The sequence below is a fragment of the Ochotona curzoniae genome, unplaced genomic scaffold (genome assembly GCF_017591425.1).
Source record: "Ochotona curzoniae isolate NIBS_2020 unplaced genomic scaffold, NIBS_Ocur_1.0 patch219, whole genome shotgun sequence".
Lineage (NCBI taxonomy): Eukaryota > Metazoa > Chordata > Mammalia > Lagomorpha > Ochotonidae > Ochotona > Ochotona curzoniae.
The window spans coordinates 9,204-31,872 of record NW_024466772.1 but is presented as its reverse complement, the minus strand read 5'-3'; the positions used below and the strand labels follow the sequence as shown (position 1 = coordinate 31,872).

General features: G+C 40.7%; 1 protein-coding gene across 2 annotated transcripts in view; it reads left to right on the top strand.

The window, feature by feature from the left end:
• LOC121166753 (glycine receptor subunit alpha-2) overlaps nt 1-20,620 on the top strand; it is a 153,235-nt gene extending 132,615 nt beyond the window's left edge. For both annotated transcript variants that reach the window (XM_040996033.1, XM_040996034.1), the window contains exon 9: nt 20,342-20,620. In XM_040996033.1, coding sequence (XP_040851967.1) covers nt 20,342-20,620 — 279 coding nt within the window. The remainder of the gene's footprint in view (nt 1-20,341) is intronic.
• Nucleotides 20,621-22,669: the final 2,049 nt, after the last annotated feature.

The following is a 22,669-nucleotide window of genomic DNA, read 5'->3' as shown; positions in this document are numbered from 1 at the left end:
GAGACTCCCCATAACTCCCACCAGGCCAGCCCACTACTCTGCTCCCCATGCACATTTAAGGATCTTACGTTCTATTGGAGAGAGCTTGATGATCATGTGTCTTGGTGAAGATTGCTTTTGATCAAGCCTATTGGGAGTTCTGTGCCCTTCCTGGATGTTGTTTCCCAATTCTTTCTCTAGACTAAGGAAATTTTCCCTTATTATTTCATTAAATACATTTGTAAATCCAGTTTATCTTTCTGCACATCTGGAACTCCCATAATTCTTTTCTTTGGCCTTTTAATAGTGTCTTTCAGTTTCTGATTTTTTTTTTTTTTTTTTTTTGCCTGATCCAGCTCTGCCTCCAGCTTTTCATTTGTTTTCCTCTGGTGACAGGAAATATCTTCCAATTCTGAGATTCATTCTTCTTCCTCCTTCATTCTGTTTTGGAGACTCTTGGTTGTACTTTAACTTGCTCCACTTATTCTTCATTTCTGAGATATCAGCTTTCATTTGATTCATTTCCAGTGTGTGACATATTCCTTGAATTCCTTGAACACCTGCTTTACATGCTTCTCATTTTTGATAAGAAGTTTTATGACAGGTGTCTTGAGTTCTGTATTGAGCATTTTCTCAATGTCTTCCTCAGTTAACTCTGAGGTTGGCTCCTTTGTAGGGGAGTCTTCAGTGATATTCATTGTGCCTCTGTCTCTTCTTTTGCTCTTGGTCATTGTACTTCTGGTTAGCAGATTCTTCCTCTTGGGGCAGGTTTCTAAGCTGTGTCACCCACAGGTCTACAATGTGATTTTACTTATTGCAGTTGTTACATGGCTCTTTGTTAGCAGTCACTTGTGCCACTCTCTCTAGCAAGTTCCAGGTCAGAGTTCTTATGTTAGATTTCCACCATGGTCTCCACAGCCCCAGCTCCTGGCTCACCACTCTCCACCTCCTGTGATACCATGCTGAGGCTGCACCGTTGTCTCTACAACCTTTCTCCCACTTCCGGTTGGAGCAGGTCCCAGGATTAGGGAGATACCAGGAGTCCTATATAGCTAGGTTGTTGTTGGTGGTAATCTTGCTGGAACCTGTTGGCCATTATGTCTGAGGGCCACATGGACCTATTTTGACCTGTACAATGCCAAAGTTGGTATTATTTCTCCTGTGGGACCAGTGCAATGCACTGAGCTCAGTGAGTTCTCACTGAGCTCCATGCATGCCCAGCTCACTGTTGTCCCTACAGTCTTAAATTCTTTGCCACACTGTAAGAAATGGCACCTGATGTGCCACTACTAGAGTTCTTGATCTGTTGGCCATCAGGTCTGAGGGCTACCCAGACCTATCTTGGATGGAATCTGTAGGATGCTACACATTATTGTTTCAATTCAGTGAGCCAGAAATGATTTCACTCCCAGCTCAGTGCATGTGCAGTACTGTCCATAGCCTTTGCCTCCTTAAACAAAATGGCATCTGATTGGGCTCTAGTAGGCGGGCTGGGCTGTGAGATCCACCCTGTTCCCCCACTGCCCATCTGGAATTTGTCATCCTGTCTCTGCTCCTGGTCAAACCAAACAAACCAGCCGGGCGGGCAGTTCTTTGTCTGGGTTCATTTTCTGATCTCCTGGTGACAGTCCCTTCCCACCTGGTTGCTGGTGGAGTTGCAGCTGCCAGTGCAGCTCAGACAGCACTTGTTGAATGTCCCTGGGATATCAGACACTGCAAAGCCACACCATTGTGTCCGCTGCTTTCCTATGTCTTTCAGTCTCCAGGCACCCCTCTGCTGTTTTCCTTTCTTCTCCTATATCCTGGGATGTGCCCTCTCTGCTTCACACTGGGTAATGTTTCTCTGTCTGTTTAAAGGTGTCCTTACCCTATTCTGCCATCTTGATTCTCTGTTGTTGTTTTTAAATGAAAAGACCTGAATGCATTCAAATGTTAATGCTGCCTCACCATTTCTGTATAAATACATGTTTGACCATATAGCAAGTGCCTCCTTCGAGGCACAATCATAAAATGTTCAGTTGGCTTTTTCATAATTCTGTTAGGACTAGCTTTCAAATCTAAGACATACACACAATGATCTTAACAAAGCTTATTTAAAACAAGTTACAAATATGGCACTGTGTACTCTTAATTATTTATGGTAACACTTATCATTAGTATAACAAATCACCAGCAGCTTGGCAGCTCCCAAAACAAAAAACTTAGTTATCTATGATTTGGAAGTTCAGACATCAAATCTCACTGGAATAAAATCCAGTAGTCAGCTTGTCAGGACTTTCAATGGGTATGGTCACGTTCAAATAAAAACCACAGTGGCAGTTTCATGGTACAGCACTTGGAGGTTGTTTTGGGATGGAGAGCCCACTCACAGTATGAGGTGATCCAGAGGGAGCAAGGACAAAGAAACTCCCAGAGGAGATGGGAGAACAGTGGGATTCTCTGAAACAGAGAGCTTCAAAGAGTAGATCAGCAGATACAGTACCCTAGGATCTGCAAAGTACTCTGGCTCAAGATCTCTGAAAAACTGCCATTTTTAAATAATTGGTATGTAACATTTGCATTCGGCACATGGCAGGCTTTTGTGCTAACCAATAGGGAAGAAACAAGTACCTAAATAAATGGCCAGTACCAGAGGGCATCTTTGTTTCTCCTATACAGCAACGTTCTAGGGAAGAATCTGACTTCTGGTCTTTTTCAACTTCCACAAGGCACTCAGAGTCCTTGGCTCATGACCCCACTTGTCCATCTCTCCGATCCTTCTTCCACAGCTATATTCCTAAGCACAGCTGAGAAAAGCTTCCCATTTTGAAGATGTATATGATTGTATCAGCTAACCCAAAGCCTTTTCCGCCTCTCTACTTCCTTCATCAGATCTACAAACCCTTTCTGACATGCAGGAGAACAAATGCACAAGTTCCAAGGATTAAGACAGGGACATCTTCGACTGCAACTGCCCTGCCTGGCCACAGCCAAGAGGATTTTTCATGACTCAGACCATCCACTGGCCTCGGTGGCATGCTCAAATACACACCTGGGGCAGGCCAGAACTACTAGGGAGTGCATCCTTGGCTTGCTCACTCTTTAGTTGGCCAGGTCTGAGTCTCTCAGAACTCTGAGCCTCACTTGTCAATGGCAGTAACCCACTGACCACTCACACAGCCTTTGATTTCCCTATGTTTCTTGTCCTATCTCGCAAGCCCCTTACCACACCTGTGATATGGCCTCACAAATAAACCTCTTAAACTCTTTGTCTCAAGGTTCCTTTGGAGAAAACAAAAGCAGGTTAATAGGCAGTGTCATGTGGGTCAGGGGTCTGATGAGAACCACAGTCCACTGGACTCTGTGCGCTGCTTCCTCATCAAATATTCTTTGTGCTTACAGTGTGGAAAGAGAAGGAAAAAGAATCTAGGAGCTGCAAGCGCCATCCCCCGGGGCAGAAAGCTGGTTTCTCTTTGTCGCAGATTAACAATTAGATTATATGCATTGCATCTTACAATTGGCCTTGCTAAAATATATGCATGCTACTGGATTGCCCAAACAGCTGGGCACGTTTCATAATCTAGTTGTATTGCATTACGTTTCTGAAATTCAGCCTGTGCCTTCAGTTCAACTGGGACCTCGTAAAGGCTATCATGGTAGCCTTTTGTTAACCTGAACCTTCTGTTACCAGTTGTTCATTGGTGTAAAATTCTTCATGATGACTCAAGCTGTACTTATTTCAACATAACTGTACTTTCACACACACACATAAAACAAAGTGAATGAGAGCAAAGTCTGGTGTTTCCCTGACATTATATTAGAGAGCTATGAGTTTGCCTAATCACAATACTGTCTCATCTTCTTTCAATGTTACCCCTTTTTGTAACAAGCTCATTAAGGGACGCAATGCTTAAGTGAATCTGGAGTTATTTCCCAGCTGACTGATAAAGTAGTACTAGATGCAAGTGTAACTGTTTAGGAAATAAAGGGCCCTGTCTGTGCAAGACTTCTTAGTCTTCACTCTAAATGGCTGGGCCACCCTAGAATAATTTGTTCAGTTAAGATGTTTGAATGCTTGCTTTGTACATAGTTCCATATTAAATAAGGGAGAGTGAGGATCAGCAAACTTCTTTGGGAGGTCAGCAAGAGAAAAACTCGAGGAAAATTTCTAGGGGTGAGGAGGGTGCATAGTGTTAAAAACTGTGATGGAGTTAGCGTTAGAGTTCTGGCAATTCCTAGGAAGGAAACAGCTTTTGCGAAGTTCATTTTGTTCAGAAATGTTAACTGTCAGTAATTTTAAATTCATCTTGCTCCTAGGAAGAAATACAGACTACATAATTAAGTAGACCATGAAAACTGAGTTTTTAGGGCTGTTGTAAATGCTTATGTGAAAACATCCGCATCCTGACCAACTGATGTACTTCCTACTTATGGCAGCAGAACCTGAGGAATTTCCCCCACTGCATGCTCTAGGTGAAAGAGCCAGCTGATGGCGAGAAAGGTCTCCTCTGGTCCAAGGCAATACGATCCGACCTGGAGCTATGTGTGGGGCTGACATCTATCTAAGTGGCTAGAGACCGGTGACACTACTAAAGTTGTGTCATGTAAAGGAAGATGTCTGCAACAGGCACTCGTCTGCCCCAGATTTGCCGATTTAAGAGACAGACATTTGGTGCAGGCTTAGGACTACGGTGGCAGGGATATTTGGTTTTAGTTATATCATTGCAACCTGAATGAAGAAATTACTCCAGCTGAAATAATTCATTAGAGCTGGGATAATCCAAAAGACAACATAACCAAAAGACCATTTAATTAGGAATTTCCATTTTTGTGACTATAGTCTGCTGCTCTATGCAAAGTTTTGTTCTTCACAGCAGATAGAAAAGAAAGGACCCAAAATATGACTCTATGCACTGCTAACAACAGAATGGATTTTGGTGGGTGTCTTAATCGCCTTTCAAGAGGTTGAGATGGATGGAGACATAAGGAGGTTAAGGAATTGAACATATCCGCTCAATTTTCCTATACCTTCTGCTGCTGGATTTATGCAATAGCAACAGAAGCCACACCAGAAATGAACTCTGGTATTTTCCACAAACAAAATAACCCATGGGAGCAGGGGTCTCCATCCCAGGTACATATTACTTGCGAGCTTTTCAAAATCCCAATGCCCAGCCCCACACCCCAGACTATGAAATCAGTCTTGGAAGTGAGAAACCTGGCAACTTGCTTTTGAAGGCTCCTCAGGTGATCACAGTTTGCAGTGGCTGCTCTACAACCTTGTTTCTTCAACTGTTGCCTGCTGACAGGCAGCATCAACATCACCTGAGGCTCCTTCCAAAGGCAGCCTCCTGAGACCTCACCCACTCCAGCCGACTCAGAACACGCAAAACAATAGCACAAGCACATTCAAACCCAAGAAATGCTGCTGAAGAACACTGCAGAGTTCATTTGTAGCCTATTGTGCATATTTTCACAATATGCACATTAACAAAATGTAGAAAAACACTCCAAGAAAAACACTCAATCAAATATTCTCATTTGATCAACATCACATATTTATTACCAAGGCTTTCTGTGCTGTTTGTTAAATTGTAGTTTTAACGGTGAAAGATTTCAACCATAGACAATTGAATTCTATGCTGCTTGCTCTGTTTAAGAGGAATCAATACCAGCTATGCAGGAACCTCACATTATTCTGCTTTAGGAGTGAAATGGTACCCCATGTACACCTTTCACTGCAACTAGGGAGGTGCTCTCTTGGCTCATTGTTCACATACACAAGAACATCCAAAATTTCATGCAGTGGAAGCTATGTGCAAGGCAGCGATTTCATCTTCACTAGTGAGATTGAACTCTGCACGCACACTAGGGAATAACTACTAAATACACCATTTTATTCTGAAAGCATAAACTGCTTCAGATTATGGGACTTTGGTAATAACATCTCCATATGGAGTCTCAAAGACTTGCTGAATATCATACAGCCAAACCTCTGATGCCCTAAATCACAGAATCACCAAATACTTTCATACTTCTTGTCTTTTCAGATAATTAATAAGAAAAAGAAAAAATTTATAAAAATCCGGTCATAAGGCCAAACCTCTTCACCTCACCAAATAAATTGTCTTCATTCACCCATTTCTACAATAATTCTGCCATTGAATTCTTGTCCTCTTATAAATACGCATCTTTTCAAAATGCACAAATAACAATATAGGAAAAAATCATGGTACACCAACGTGATGTAAGGGCAGAAGTCCAGGTAGCTGAATTCAAAACTTAACAGAAGCTGGGGGTGATTTGGAGCCATGGTATATTGCTCAGCCTCTTGTCACTAATACCCGAGAAAAGCTATTCACGAAGGAAAGGGGCTTATTTTAGCTTACAGTTTGTGGAGGTTCACTGGCCAACATTGGATGGGTCCATGAGTCTGACATCCGATGGGGGCAGAGGAAGATGGAATGCAAACAGAAGTAGGAAGGCATGGTGAGCTAGGAAACAGAGACAGAGGGGCCAAACTTAGCCTATATAATCAACCTCTCATGAGAACAACCATCTGAGGGCACGCCCCCAATGACCTAAGAACCACTTCCCAATCAAGCCTGCACCTGTGTAGTCCCAACGCCTTATGACTTTGGGGTTTAGGTGTCTGCTGAGTCGGGGAGCTAAATCTGAATCAGACCATAGAACATGCTCCAAGTCTTTACAAGGTTAAAATGTTTATTCAAAAGAGAGATTCTTCCATCTGCTGGTTCACTCACCAAATGTCTTTTCCATGGCTGACTGTGAAAAGCCATTTTTCCACGAGGAAAGCATGTCATATGTATTCAGACATGTTTTAGCCACTCTCTAGGGTCTGAATATAAACACCTTGGAATCTGCACCAGTGGCACCTGTGTTTTCATCCCACAGGCCAGCACTTAGTTCATGGATAAGCTGAAAAAGTGAACTCAGACACCTTGAACCCTGATCTTATTTCTCCTAACTCAAGATTTCCTCTCCTGGGAAGCTCTTGAAGAGCTAAATCACTTACTGCCACCTTAGCACCAAAACCAACCCAAAAGAATGTCCACACAGTCTAGGACTCCAGTGACATGCTCAGGGCCTAACTCAGTGCCTGGCAGGTATTGGGCAGTCTCCTCCCCTCCTGGGGAAATCCCAGGGCCTGCTAAAGCATGAGAGAGCATGGGTGTAATGGATTTAACAGAACAAACGACGCTTCATTCTTCAGCAGGACTCTGCCAGGCATTTGAAAGCGTCTAGATTTCCCTCTGACTAGACTATTCATGCCACGGGGTAGATGCTCAAAATATATTTGACAAATAAGTAATTGACAGCAAGGAAAACCAATCAAAACCTTTCAAAACCAATACAATACCTTTGAAACTGTCAGTATTAGTTGACTTTAGGGTCAAGAATTGAGTTCAATGGCTCATCACTAATATAAGATATCAGAGTGTGTCCTGTCTTGGAGAAATATCCCCTACTCTGTGAAGCTTTTGCTCCTGTTACATATATTCATGTGTATGGGAGCATGTTGGATGTGTGTATCCTGACTGGTAATGAAAAAATATCCTCCTCACTTTGAGTCTTGGTGAAAGTGATTCTTTTAGTTGTGTGTATGTGTGCTTTACATACACTGATAGTTGGATTTATGTTTTCTCTAGTTTCACTGAGGTATAATCTGCAATTAAAACTATATTTAAGATGTACAACCTATGTTTATATTATGAAATAAGCACAAGCTAATTAACATATCTATCATCACCCCACATAGTTGCCATTGTGTCTGTTTTTGTGGTGACACTTAAGATCTGCCCGTACTCAAATGCCAAGCACATCAAACAATATACACCAGTCACCTGCTTTACATTGTAACTGCAGAGCTTCTTAATTCTGCGTAACTGTAACTTGGTATCCTTTCTCCAGTATCTTCCATTTCCCCCTTCCCTCAAGCCCCTGGAAACCACCACTCGACTTCATGCTTTTGTGAGTTTCATTATTTTCAATTCCAGATCACAGGGTTTTTTCACAGCAATAAATAAAGTTTGAATGTCCACACTTTCAGGGCAGGTCAGGTAGGCAAATTCACCTGAATTTCTTACACTTCAACCTTCTCAGATGCCATTACAATTCAGTCATAGGTCCTTGTTTGCGGCAATGGCAGTGACAAGAGCAATTGCTTGTCCTGATTACCACACGTCACAGAAACTCAAAGTTCCTCGTTCTTGTCTTGCCAGCCCACACTCACACCTCCCAGAGAACTATAATGCCTATCATTCAGTTGGATGATCACTCAGTGACATGAACCTCTCAAAGCAGTGTCGTACTTAGCTGGATACAACATTTGCCATATTATAAGGTATACAGCTAGGGGAAAGAAAGAGACACCAACCCAGATGTTGAGTCAGTTTTCTTTGAAAGCCTATCTTCCTCTTCACCTCTGATTATAATTACTGCACTGACACCTTTGAAAAGAAAAAAGTGGCAAACTCCCGAGTACTGTGCTAGACATACATTCATCCATGCTTTTTCTTTTAAGATGTATTTATTTTTATTTGAAAGGCAGATTTACAGAGAAAGCAGGAGAGAGCTTCCATACTCTGGTTGACTTCCCAAATGGCCTCCATGGCTAGCGCTGGCCAATCCAAAGCCAGGAGCCTGGAGCTTCTTCCAGGTCTGTCACATGGGTGGCAGCGGCCCAAGGACTTGGACCATTCTTCGCTGCCCTCCCAGGCACATTAGGAGGAGCTGTATCAGAAGTAGAGCTGAAACTTTTATTGTGGGCACAACTCCTCCAAACTGATTTAACTGGAGCCCATGTGGAATGAAAGCATCAGAGGCAGAGGTTTAACCTGCTACTCCATGGCATAGGCCTCCGGGGATGCTTTTTTAACTAGAGACTTAGTTGGTCAACAGCTATAACAAGCCACTGGTGATTATCCAGCATAATGATCAATCTCTGCCTTACATGTTTATTGTAATCAATCTCTGCTCTGGGCCTGCAGGCAAGTCTTCTGTCTGAAATCTTAAATTTGGTAACCATAGTAATACAGCAGCAAAAAGTCCCTCTCTGCTTAGAAATTCATGCAGGTACTCCATCACAAACAAAAACACAAGGGCCTTCATTTTTGTCGCCATTATATTCTATTTTCTCTTCCATCTTTCACTTTTGTTGCAAGAATGCTACAAGGAGCTATAGCTGAAGTACTAGGGCATGAATATTTTGCAAAACCAAATAAGCTATTGTAATGGAACACATATTTTGTTTCTGGTTCATTCCATTCCTTTGAGTATCCTTGAGTAAAACAATAGGAGAGTACCTCCTGATGGTTTACAGTATTCACCTGCTTCAGTAATTGCTAATTTAAAAATAGAACCTACAGTCCATATCCATTGGAGAACAGCTAGCTTACCAAGATCATGGAAACTCAGATGTCAATAAGATGGGCCAGACAATGTAGGCTTACAGTTTTTCACCTGGAGAAGCCTGTTTGCTCTGCTAGTATTGGAAAGCAAGGAGCCACTGGTCCCAGATGTGTCCTTTCTCAGGACACTGTCTCGCCACTCCACAGCTTGAAACTCCTACCACTTTCCCAAGTTCTCCTTGGATGATTTCATCCTGGGCTTAACCCATCTTTTCCAGGTTGGCATGAAGGCATCGAGGACAATAGACAACTGGAGATTTGATCCTATTGAGTTTCAGCTCTTGAGTTTTCAGGTGCCCCCACAGAAACAAACAACTCACCAAACTCTGCCTGAAGGCTTCATTGTCAGTCCTCCCTCTGAGCTCCTTTTGGCAGAAACTGAGCAGTCAAAGAAGGAAGTGGCTCTCTGCAATGTTGATATAATTGCTTGGAGCCTCTAGGCCTTCAAAGCTGGATATCTAAAGAGAAGCCACCACGAATGTGGTTTACTAGTTTTTAAAATATACCCATTTAGGGGTTTTGCTTTATATGTATATGCTTAGATTGAATTGAATTTTATCTTTCTGTAATGTCATCCAATTGTTTCTTATTAATGCCTATGGAACCAGAGCACAAATGAGTCTAGATGCATAAGAACCCACCACTCTTATGAAAAATACCTGTCTTTTTTTCGAAAGTGAGATATAGAGATATACAGAGATACAGACACACAGAGAGGAGAGACAGAGAGGAAGATCTTTCGTCTGACAATTCACTCCCCAAGGGACCGCAACGGCTGGAGCTGAGCTGATCCAAAGCCAGGAGACAGGAGACTCCTCTGGGTCTTCAACACAGGTACAGGTACAGGGTCCCAAGGCTTTGGGCTGTCCTCCACTGTTTTCCCAGGCCACAAGCAGGGAGCTGGATGGGAAGCAGAGCCTCTGGGATTAGAACTGGTGCCAATATGGGATCCCAGCATGTGCAAGGTGAGGACTTTAGCTGCTGGGCTACTACTTTTGGTCCGAAAAACACCTGTCATAAGAGACCAATTCGTGGTTTCTCAAGGCCAAACTTTCTTGCATTTCCTGTTTCCTATGTGGTGTGGTTTCAGGAACATTCCCCACCCTGGAAATTCCTTTGCCCTTTACCCTGGTGGTTTGTACTTGATGGCCCTACCCACTTCCTATCCACTGACCTAGCGACAAGAGTCTATACACAGCAGGATATACAAGATTCCCTCTTTCAGTAATTTGAGTGAAGAGGCTCTGAAACTCTAATTAAATGATAATAATAATTTGGTCTGAACAGTGCTCATGGGTTGAAGCTGGTGTGGCCTGACTGGATCACGTGTAAGTGAAGGAAGCTGGTGGGAGACAAGCAGAAAGAGAAAAGAATAACAGACCTGATAAATTAACTTGCTCATTCGAGTTTCATTCCCTAACTTGCTCACTGGAGTTTCTGGCTGCTTAGGCCAGTTAACATCATTATCCACAACACACTCTTGCTAACATTTATTGAGCACACACTGTATACCCAACACGTTTACAAGCTCTTACACTCTGTTGTCATTCAACACTCTAAGGACTACTACTACAGGAAGCATGACATTAGCTCTACAGCGCTGCAGAGACTGAAGAACACTGTGGTTTGAGGGACTTAGCCAGCTCTCAGACCACAGTGTGCACGTGGTAGCAAGGCCAAAATCTGAAAACTAAGGAGCTCTGCCTCCAGATCACAGGCTTCACACCATTATAAAGAATGCTTCCCCATGCTTAGAGACAGGTGGAATTCTTTTATAATAATTGTCAACACTTCTTTCTTTTTTAAGATTTACTTTTTATTTATTGGAAAGTCAGATATACAGAGAGAAGAGACAGAGAGGAAGATTTTCCATCTGTTGATTCATTCCCCAAGTGGCCACAATGGCTACAACTGAGCCAATCAGGAGCCAGGAGCCTCCTCTGGGTCTCCCATGTAGGTGCAGAGTCTCAAGGCTTTGGGCCATGCTTGACTGCTTTCCCAGGCCACAAGCAGAAAGGTGGATGGGAAGCAGGGCCTCCGGGATTAGAACCAACGTCCATATGGGATCCCAACACATACAAGGCAAGAACTTTAGCCGCTGCTACTACACCGGGCACATCTGTTGTCATTTCTTAAAGACATTCCCCCTTTATTGAAGCCAACATGAATGGATTTCTTTCCATATAACAAATCCTTAGCAAGAGGCAGGATGATTAAAAGATACTGATTTCTGGCCACATGACACAGAGAGCATGTTTGGGATGCTCTGCAGTTGCACAAAATAGCAGATTTGGTTAATACTATGCCTTTATGTTGGTCACTTCTTTGCAACTTCTTTGCAATGTATCCATAATGCTTGTATATATCTTCCAGAGGCAGTCCATGGAAACACTATAGAAAGAACATCATCTAGTTTTTCTTATGCTAGAATGGTAGCACCTCTTCTGCAGTAGCTGGAAGCCTGTGCACTTCTTTGCCATAGTAGATATCATATTACATTATAATCATTTGTCTAGATCTGCGCTTCCCAACCCAGCACTACTGACATTTGCAGCGATCTAATTCAGGCTTTGCGGTGAATCTGTCCTATTTATGGCATGAGGTTTCACGGTATCCTGGCCTCTTAACACTCAATACTGGTGTAAGGCTTTTCTTTCACCTTGTGAGAACCACAAACATCTCCATAGATTAACAAATGTTACACTTGAGAACTACTTCTAGACCTCCCCATCCCTCCCCATCCCACACTGACTTCAGGACAGAACTCTCTTTTGTATCTTCCTTTGTTTTTCTGTGTTTGATATAATGTGATGTTAGTGGACCTTAATTAGACAAAGTGATAGTAACTTGCATTCACGTGTATGTTGTCATTAAAAGTCTGGAATACTAATAACCCTATACTGGGTTTAGAGCCACTAAAAGTCCTGCCAAAGTAAGGGGCTTAATAGAGAAATTAGTGTTTGTATATGAATGTGAGAGTAGATGGGGGAGTGAAGATCTGAAAAGCTAGTCAAAAGATCAGACTTGACCCTGACAATCTAGGTAGAAAAGCAGCTGTTGATAGGAAAATCTAAGAAGCCACCATGCCTAGCCACCAAAGTGGATCCCACAGTAGGATCTCACAGAAAGGTCTGAGATGCCTCAGTGTCTAACAAAGCAGTTCAGCTGACATCCCCCCCAGCCCCCTTTCCCCAAAATAATGCTCACTGCTTTCCTTCCAACTTTGAAATCTCAAGGTCTTCTAAGTGGCAAACCTTAACTCAGACATAATCAAGAAGAGAATTCTGGAATGTATAGTTCCTCTCAGAGTTACATAGCTCCACAGGAATGATGTGAGACAAACAATAGATGATTGCACACAACCGATGTAGTTATTGTATAAGGAGAGAGAGAGAGAGAGAGAGAGAGAGAGAGAGAGAGAGAGGGGAATTAAAGCATAATAATAGCCTGGAGAATTTGGCAGCCAAGATCATCCAAGTCAAAAGCAAGCACTTGCTGGGCCTGGCGGCATGGCCTAGTGGCTAAAGTCCTCGCCTTGAACACGCCAGGATCCCATATGGGCGCCGGTTCTAATTCCAGCAGCTCCACTTCCCATCCAGCTCCCTGCTTGTGCCCTGGGAAAGCAGTCGAGGACGGCCCAAAGCCTTGGGACCCTGCACCCACGTGGGAGACCCGGAAGAAGTTCCTGGATCCTGGCTTCGGATCAGCCGTTGCACTCACTTGGGGAGTGAATCATCGGACGGAAGATCTTCCTCTCTGTCTCTCCTCCTCTCTGTATATCTGACTTTCAAATAAATAAATAAATCTTAAAAAAAAAAAAAGCAAGCACATGCTGATGCTTTTCTTCTATTACTATGGGATCTGGCAGTGGGCTTATCTAACATTTTTAAAAAAATGTTTGCTTTTATCTCAAGTTTGCAAATGCCTTGAAGACAAAAATTGGGTCTATTTCCTCTCCCATTGATGCCCATTAAATGCCAAAAAAAGTGGCATTTAATTGGTCTTTTCTGACCACTCATCTTAAAACAGCCATTTCCCTGCTATTCCACTTTTTATTAACTATTTAGGTTTTCATTTTTTAGCATATAATAATTATCCATTTTATGGGGCACAGCACAATAATTTAATACATATGCACAAGAAAAACTGATCAATCTAGGCAACTAATTTTTCCATTTTCCTTTCTTTAAGCTTCAGCCTCTCTTCCAGTTTTTTATACTGTAAAAATACATTATTGTGAAGCACAGTCACTACTGAGCTGGGGAATACTCAAGCTTGTTACTTCTTTCTGATTATGTTTTCCCCAAGTCTCTTAATTCCATTGGTTTTCTTGAACACATCCATCATTCTGTTCTAATGTATGTATAGCATTCTTGTATACTTGTTACTGTCTTCTCCCTAGAATAAGGTTCTATTCTATTCTATTCTATTCTTAATTAAATAGGCAGACGTTTGTTTTCTTTTTCACTGCTGTAGTTGTACCACACACCTGACACATATAGGTTTATTTTTTTCAAAAGTGTATACATGCAAATGCTCAAGAAATGAATCCCCAAATTTTCTTTAATAACAAATAATATCTTACATTAGAAAGCGATAATCTACTACTGTTTACTTATAGAAAAATTGCCTTTCAGATTCTGTCAAAAACAACACTTTGACAGTCTTTTACCACATGTCATTAAACAAGGGATATGTTTACCTGACTTTATTTCAACTTTGTTCTTCAAAGTGCAGACAGACTATTTGCTATCTTGAATGGAAACCGCTTCATGTTGGTTAGGGGTAAAAATGTGCATAAATCAAAGTTGGCTAATGTTTGTGGAATTAGCTCCAGATCTGACTTTCAACTTCAATACTGATTAGCAATATCACTTTGGTGAACCACAAGACTTTTTTGGCCTTTGTGTCCACAGCAAATGCATGACTTGCAGAACCAGTTTGGTGACAGGACTACCTGTAGTTTTCAGTGCATGGTCCATCATTCATAATTAATAAATTGTAATTACTAATTATTCATATCTGTTTGTATGAATCTGTAATAAGGAGGAAAAAACTGAAGCCTAAAGAATCACAGAGAATTTCTCCAAACCATTCTTCTTTCCCACAACCAGACATTAGAAATCCCCAGGTCTGTAAATAAGAATCATCAAGCCATCACTTGCTTGAGGGAGTTTTTCAGTGAAAACCCACTGTGTTTGGCCTCCTAAGGATGGCTAGGGACTCCAATTTGCCCTGGCATTGATTGAAGTTCACCGTAACCTTCAGTTCCAACTGGGCAATCTCCTATTCCCAGAGAAGGAACACACAGCCCAATCAAAGAATTTGGGTTAAGAGATGCAATGGAAAAAAAATTTCCTTTACCCCAGTGTTTAGGAGTCTTCTTCTTCAAGGCAGAAAAGAAAAATGAGAAATAAGGGGTTCGCTAAAATCTTTACAAAGACCATGTTCTTGTAATCCTTTACCAATCATTTGCTTATAATAAACAATTGATTACAATGCAATGCTGGTGTCAGATCCAACTTCACATCTAGATCTAACAAGAGTTATTCCAAGGCCCGGCGGCGTGGACTAGTGGCTAAAGTCCTCGCCTTGAACGCCACAGGATCCCATACTGACACTGGTTCTAATCTCAGCAGCTCCACTTCCCATCCACCTCCTTGCTTGTGGCCTGGGAAAGCAGTGGAGGATGGCCCAAGGCTTTGGGACCCTGCACCCGTGTGGGATACCCGGAAGAAGTTCCTGGATCCTAGCTTAGGATCGACATAGCATCAGCCATTGCGCTCACTTGGGGAGTGAACCATCGGACAGAAGATATTCCTCTCTGTCTCTCCTCCTCTCTGTATATCTGATTTTCCAATAAATAAATAAATCTTAAAAAAAGAAGTTATTCCAGAAACAATGAATATAAAGTGAGACCACCCAGGCCTGCTGAGGTCTTGGCCACACCTTCAGGTGGGTGGCACCAGCATTGCCCATCCATTTCCTAATTAATTAAGAGACCACCAATGGGGAACATCTTACCTGTAGGTTCCCCGCCCAACAAGGAGGGGTCAAGGAAGGCTTAAAACCCCAAGACCCTTCCTCAAACCTTTGGTGTCTCTCTCTCCCTCCTCTTTCGAGAGGCACCCCACCTCCCAGCTTTCTCTCCGGAGGTGCTTCCCCTTCCCTCCCTTCCCTGCTCACCTGGTCCCTTCGCAAATAAACTTTTCTGTCTGCAACAGATTCCCGGCTTTTTATTTCTATACTAAGCTGAGGAAAGAACCATTTCTGGGAACATAAAGTTTATAATAAGCAAAAATTATGCCTAAGCTAAATAAAATTATCAAATAAATCTCAGCTGAATCACATAGTGTCATGGTAGAGCTTCATAGATCAGACAGAATTTGCAGCTTTGTTAACCAAGTTGGATATAGTAAAGGCATGTATTGAAACTTGGACTAGACGGTTTCTTTTTTTTTTATGGAAATTCCACTCATCAGTGAAGAACAAAAGAGTCAGGTAAAGTGTTCACAGCTCAATTAACTGAGATGGCAGATCAGCAGCAATAAGTAAATGGGCTTCTGGCTCACTAAAAGAAATAGAGAATATGAGTACATGCCTAAAATTCTTTCCTTATTGAGGGAAGCTGATTCTCCCTGAGAATATGCTTAATCAACTTAACTGTGCCCACAGATTGTTCTTTATTTTAGCTTCGGCTTATCCATGACTCAAGTTCATCTCTCATACAGGAATGAAGTCATATTACCAAAACATTTTGTTCTGAACCTGTTAAAAAGGCAAGGCAGTTAGTCATTCATTACAGCACACACACACACAAAAAAAAAACCCTTAAATTGGTTGCAGTTGTGTTTTCTGAATCAAAACCATATCATTTGATGTAGATGATTTAAAAGGCATTGAATGAGTCATAATGGTAGATAAGAAGATCCTTAAACTAGTACTCATATCTCTTGTATATAAAAATGAAATGAATAATTTTTATCTACAACAAATTTATTTTTGTGGTGAAAAATTTAAACATTGATTAAATTACCTAAAACTTTGCATGGGGTATTTTCGAGCCTGGGGAAAAAAAACTCACAAAATTCTACTTGGTTCATTATTGAGCAAACATTTACTAAGCACCCATAGTTTGCATAACAATGTAGAACAAAACATAATGATATTCTGAGTACCCTTCTAATCCAGCTCTGATAGTTAATTGAACTACAGAGTTAATCTCTGTACCTTTCCATTCACAGTGTATGGGGGAAAACTACAGAAATGAAGGAATGTGTCGGTCTGAAAAGAACCATGGATGTGTATATTTCAATTTCCCTTTGTCTTGATATATTAACAACAGACTACTAGCTAACTACCCTCTATTTTTAGGGGCTTGAAAATTTAAAAGAGTTTTATCTCATTCAGGCAGAGAACCATGTACTTAATCATTCATTTCTAAATGTACATAGTAGTGTACTACAAGAATCTATTAATGAGAAAAGGAAAAATAGCCCAATAAATTTAGGATGATGAGGAAAACTTTTGCTGTTTCTATTGGAAAATAACTTTTTGACGTGATGGTTCGGAATAGGCTATGCATTTCAGAAATGGACATTAGAATTTATTGAGGCCACTGATTTCCAACCTTTTACACTAGGCTTTGCTGGATGTTTAAAATATGGAGCCTAAGTTCTTATCCCCAGAGAGTCTAATTGAGCTGGCGCAGGTGAGCTGAGAGGGGCAAACTTCCCCAGAAGCCAAAGCTGAGACCCACAGCTTTAGTGTACCTTGACATATTTGCCAATGAGGTCCCTGCGGTATTGAAAAAAATACAGTAAGTAGCTTGCCTAAAATCAACAGTTTATAATCCTTGGAGTCCAGCCTAGAACCCAAGCACAAATGTCCAGTCTGGATCACCACCAACATAAAAGGTATGATTGCCATTTCATGCACATGATGGTCATGATCTAATCACCAGTTAGTTCAAGATTACCTATAACCCATATGACAAGCAATTCCCCTCCTCCTGTGGCATGTGAGGGTTTTTTTTTCTTGATAATTACTGAATAAGTCTTTGTAGAGTTATAATGATTATATAGTGATTAACAAATATATCTGTTTATTCTACATCTTCAAAGACTTTGCTTACTTGGCACTTTTATATATAAAATTTATCCTTCACCTTTAAAAAATTTCTATTTTAACTAATTTTTAGAAATGTATTTCAAAAGCACAAAAAGACAGAGAATTCCAGTCTGCAGACTTACTCTGCAAATGCCTACCACAGTGTGGCTGGGCCAGACCAAAGTCAGAAATCTGAACTCAATCCAGAGCTCCCACTTGGGTGCTGGGAATCAGATTACCTGAGCCTTCACCTGCTGCCTCCCCGAGGCTGCATCAGCAGGAAGGGAGCTGGAAGCTCAAGCAGAGCCACAACTGGAAGCCAGGCACTCTCATATAGAATGTGAATGTCCAAAAAGGTGCCTTTGCCACTATACTGAACATTCATTTCTCATTCACAGATTCAATATTTGAATCTGGGTCCAAATTAAGTTTTCGCTGCTGAATTTATATAGCCAAGCTGTAGAAGCCCTCAGACAACCCACTGACCTTTCTCTGCCAGCTTCCTTTGGTCAGCCTCTTCCACCTGATCCTGTATGCTCTGTACACGTAGAGCCCGTGCCCTTCACCACGTCTCAGCACTCTGCAAAGCAGCTGTCATTGAGTACAATACTCAATGACATCCTTTGGAATGAAGATGTCTTTATTATATTTTGTTAAGAAATGAAACAGACTGCTTTGGACTAATTTGCATAAGATAATCCTAAACAAAAAAGAAAGATTAGGTAGATTTATAAAGTAATAGTTTAAAAAAAAACTTTGATTTTCAAAATATAATGAGCCAAATAATGGTTACAATTAATGCCTTTTATTGGTAGCACTAGAAACATTCATCAATAAAAACTATTAATAAGAGGCTGGCATTATGTCACAATGGAGTAAGCCAATGATTGCAATGACAGCATTCCATCTCAGAGTGCTGGTTGTTCTGTATCCAATCCAGTTTGTGTTGATATATCTGGGAAAGCAGAAGAAGATGACCCAAGTGCTTGGCTCCCTGCCACTCTAATGGGAAGCCAGAATAGAATTCCTGGCTCCTGGCTTCAGCCCAGCCCAGACCTGGCTATTGGGGCTGTTTGTAAAATGAACTAGACAATGAGATCTCTCTCTCTCTCTCTCTCTCTCTCCATCCATCTCGCTGCCTTTAAAATAAAATTTTTAAGAAAAATAAAACTGTCTATGCATCAGATGAACAAGTTTATTTTGTACCTGGTAATTTCAGAGATCAGATAGATGTTCATGACAAAGGGTGACCTTGAATGTTTGACAATTATTCACATTGACTCTCTCTCCAGTTCAAATTCTAAGTCATTATCAGGTTACAATATAATATTCAGTCCTATTTAAGATTGGTATTGTATTACAACAGGTAATATTGATAAATCAAACGCCATAAGGACTCTTTTCAAGCTGCTGCTCCCTTTGCCAGAAGGAACATGCACTTTTGTGCTAATCTAGATAAGGGAGCCACAAGCTGCTCTGTCCTTTCTGCCACAGCCCATCTGTGAACAGACACCACGATCAAACTGAGTCATTTGGAAGTCTTTGCACTTCTCTTTGAAGTATACATACCCTCTCACTCCCCATTTTGCACATATTGAAGTATGATCAACTAAACTAATTCCTCTCACCTTTTCTACCCAACTCTCCTAAGAACCTTAAAAGACTCATTTTGGCAGAGAACATACAGTATCTCCTTATCATACCATATGGGTTCCAGATGGGCTCTGATTCATATTATGTTAAAAGTTATCTAATATATTTGTTCCATGTGATTGAAGGCACCTCTAGTATGCAGTATATATTACAGAAGTGACACAAAATTTAGTTTTATCTTCAGTTTTATCTTTATCTTTAACCACTATGATTATTTGGTAAGATACAGTACAATATCTCTGATAACCTAAAGGAGTTGCATGGCACTAGCAACATGATTCAATTGATGCTATTTGGAGCTAGATTTTTATTTAGGCAGATTATATCAATCCCATTTCTTCAACTTCATTATTTCACCCTTACTTTTGACCCAACCATACATCTAGATCCCATATATCTGTCTAAGGCTATTTGCTCCTTACACTGAAGAAGAAACACAACATTAATTGTTTTTGTCAAAATCATGTGAAAACAGTCAATACAAAACATCAATGACATTGTCTAAAATGACACATGCTTAAATATAGTAGAAATGATTCACAAAGCAAAGGAAATCTGTTAAAAACTGACACTGAAAAAATTAGTCATGGCGTAAATATTCACAGTAAGTAATGAATATTAAATTTTTAACAGATAATTCAGATGATATTTGGAGGGAAAACAGGTGTATATTTAAGAGTCTCATCTCAGAGTTGGCATTAAAGCCACTGTTAATGGAGGAATGAGGCTGTGAATGACCCGTGATACCAGGAGCTTCTAACTCTCGGACAGACATGGAACAAAGGCTCAGTAAACATTTATCGAATGAATGAAGCAGTGAGTGATCAAATGATCCTTTTCACAGGTACAGAATATAACTTTTGGATTTGGAAAACTGGCTTTTAAAATTAGTTGTTCCAATGTGGGGATTAATAAACTACATTTGGGGAAAGTCAGCCCTAAATATAATATAGGTGTTTCTGTTTGTTAATTAAATAAAATGACCACCAAGTCCTCACTGTTAGCCTTAATTTTTCCATCTGAAAAGTTAATGAAGTATATCTGTTCCATGCATAATTGAGCTGAATTTGAGAGTGAGCTACTCATTTCCAAAGCCTCCTCCACACACCAATTAACTGGAGAATTTTAAGCATCTACCATCTAACTTGACTGACAATCAATCTGTGCTTCCTCTGTCTTGATTTGCACAGGAAGAGGATGTCACTCGTGAAAGTCGGTTCAATTTCAGTGGCTATGGGATGGGCCACTGCCTCCAAGTGAAAGATGGAACAGCTGTCAAGGCCACACCTGCCAACCCGCTACCACAACCCCCCAAAGATGCGGATGCCATCAAGAAGAAGTTTGTGGACCGGGCAAAAAGGATTGACACCATATCTCGAGCTGCTTTCCCACTGGCCTTCCTCATTTTCAATATCTTCTACTGGATCACATACAAGATCATTCGGCATGAAGATGTCCACAAGAAATAGATGTGCCCTCTAGACCCTGGGACCTTCTTGCCTAAGTGTTGTGCTTGTACATACACAGTGAAATTGTCTTTCTATCACCTTGACCGAGGAGAAGATGGATGGAGGGGGGAGGGGGGAACACAGGGGTGGGGTTCCTGGCACCTACATGAAAAAAGACAAGTTATGCTGGCAATGAAGATAACTGCATAACACTAAAGAACTGCAGAGTCACTTCAGTCAAATTCCCTTCCACAGCCTTTAGCATTCTTCCTTCAGGTGACACATCAATCCAACATGATACACAGGCTCAAGTTCTCAAGGGCTGTTTGCCTTTTAGTTTGGTTTAGTTTTGACTAATTCTGGTACTGAAAAGTTAACTTCACACACACACACACACACATACACACCCCTAAGATGGTTACCATCTGACCATAGCAACTAGTCTATAGTGAGTCGAGGACCAAACTTTTTCAGGAAAATGCTGCCTCGTTTTTACAACAAGCCACCTGAGCTCCATTCTTTCCAATGTCTATAATTAGTGTTGTATCTAAGAAATCCTTTTGTGGATTGTAAATTGTTTCTACTTATCCAGAAAACAACAACAAACAAACACCAATGTCAAAGAACATTTTTCTACTTTACTGTCACTGTAGGAGTGCATTTTAATCTTCTTTTTCTTTCCTAGATGTAATTTTGTGGTTTCAATTGTGTACTGTGTAACTGATTTGATAGTGTACTCTCTTAAAAGAAACAAATGCTCATTTTATTTTAGATTCATTAGTGCACTATTTTTTTCCCGCCTTGGCTATATTAACATGTGACTTAAAGTGCCCAAGTGTGACTTAGCTATTGCAGCCACTGGGCCACAGTGTTTATGGAGATGGTATGTCCTGAATGGTGTAGCTCCAATTAGCTTGAAATTGCCATTTTTGCTCTCATTGTAGATGTAACGACTAGTCCTAATGTCAATTGATTTATGATTTCTACTGTCAATCAAAGTGAATATTGTTTTAAATATCCTTGACTAACTTAAAGAATTTTAAAACTGTACTGTGATTTTCATAATCCGTTGCCTTTTTGGTACCAGAGCTACGTGGTTTGAATCCTGGCTACATGTTTTAAGTAAGAAAAAAAAAAAAAAAAGACGTATTTTTGCTTACTCAGATAAAAGACAACCTGTAAAAATATAAGGATATAATTAAATTTTACATGTGCTATCAAACGGGTTATTTTAAAAACAGCATTTGTTCAATTTCAATAAAGCTAAGTGTGCCACAAACTTCTCTAGAGTCTTTGCATTCTTCCATAAAGTACAAATCATTTAAATGACAATAAGAACTGAAATTTTTGTATATGTTCTTCCTCATAAGCTTGAAGTACTCATATAGCTATTATATCATTTATGCTTAGAGTATACCCATGAGAAATGAAAAAAAAAACTGAAAAACTATCATTTTTATTGTCGAAATGGGGAAATGGGAGCATAATCAGATATATCGTAAGTTCTCAATAATTAATAGACGCAATACAATTTGTCTTACACAGAGTATGAGCTACCTTCTGGGTAGGAAGCTTCATCATGTGTAGTGTTGGCAAGTTTTTTGCCATGTTTTTTGCATCATTGCTAAAATAAAATTTCTGACCCATTCTTCACTCCTTTTCAAGCCAGTAAGATGAAGCATTTGTGATCCCACTGCAAAAACGTAATATTGATGACAATATGCCCTCAAGGAAGGATGTGATCACCTAGGTATCCTTCAAAGAACCCTAACACAGCACACAGATGGTAGCAAAGCAGGGGCAGTTGAAAACCCTTACCTAAATGGTCACGGTTCATTGTGGAAGGCACAATCCCTTCACCAGAAAATTGAAAGATTCACTGCAAAACACAGGCAAAGGAGGTTTGATAGCAAGAGAGCTTCCTGATATTTAACCTGATTCTAGGCCACTTTCAGCGCAAAGAACTTCTAAGTGTAGCAGTTTGAGTTACACAAGTAAGATAAAAAGCTCATGGAAAATATTTTAAAGATCATATACTCTGATGAAATCTTATACTGATATTACAAATTT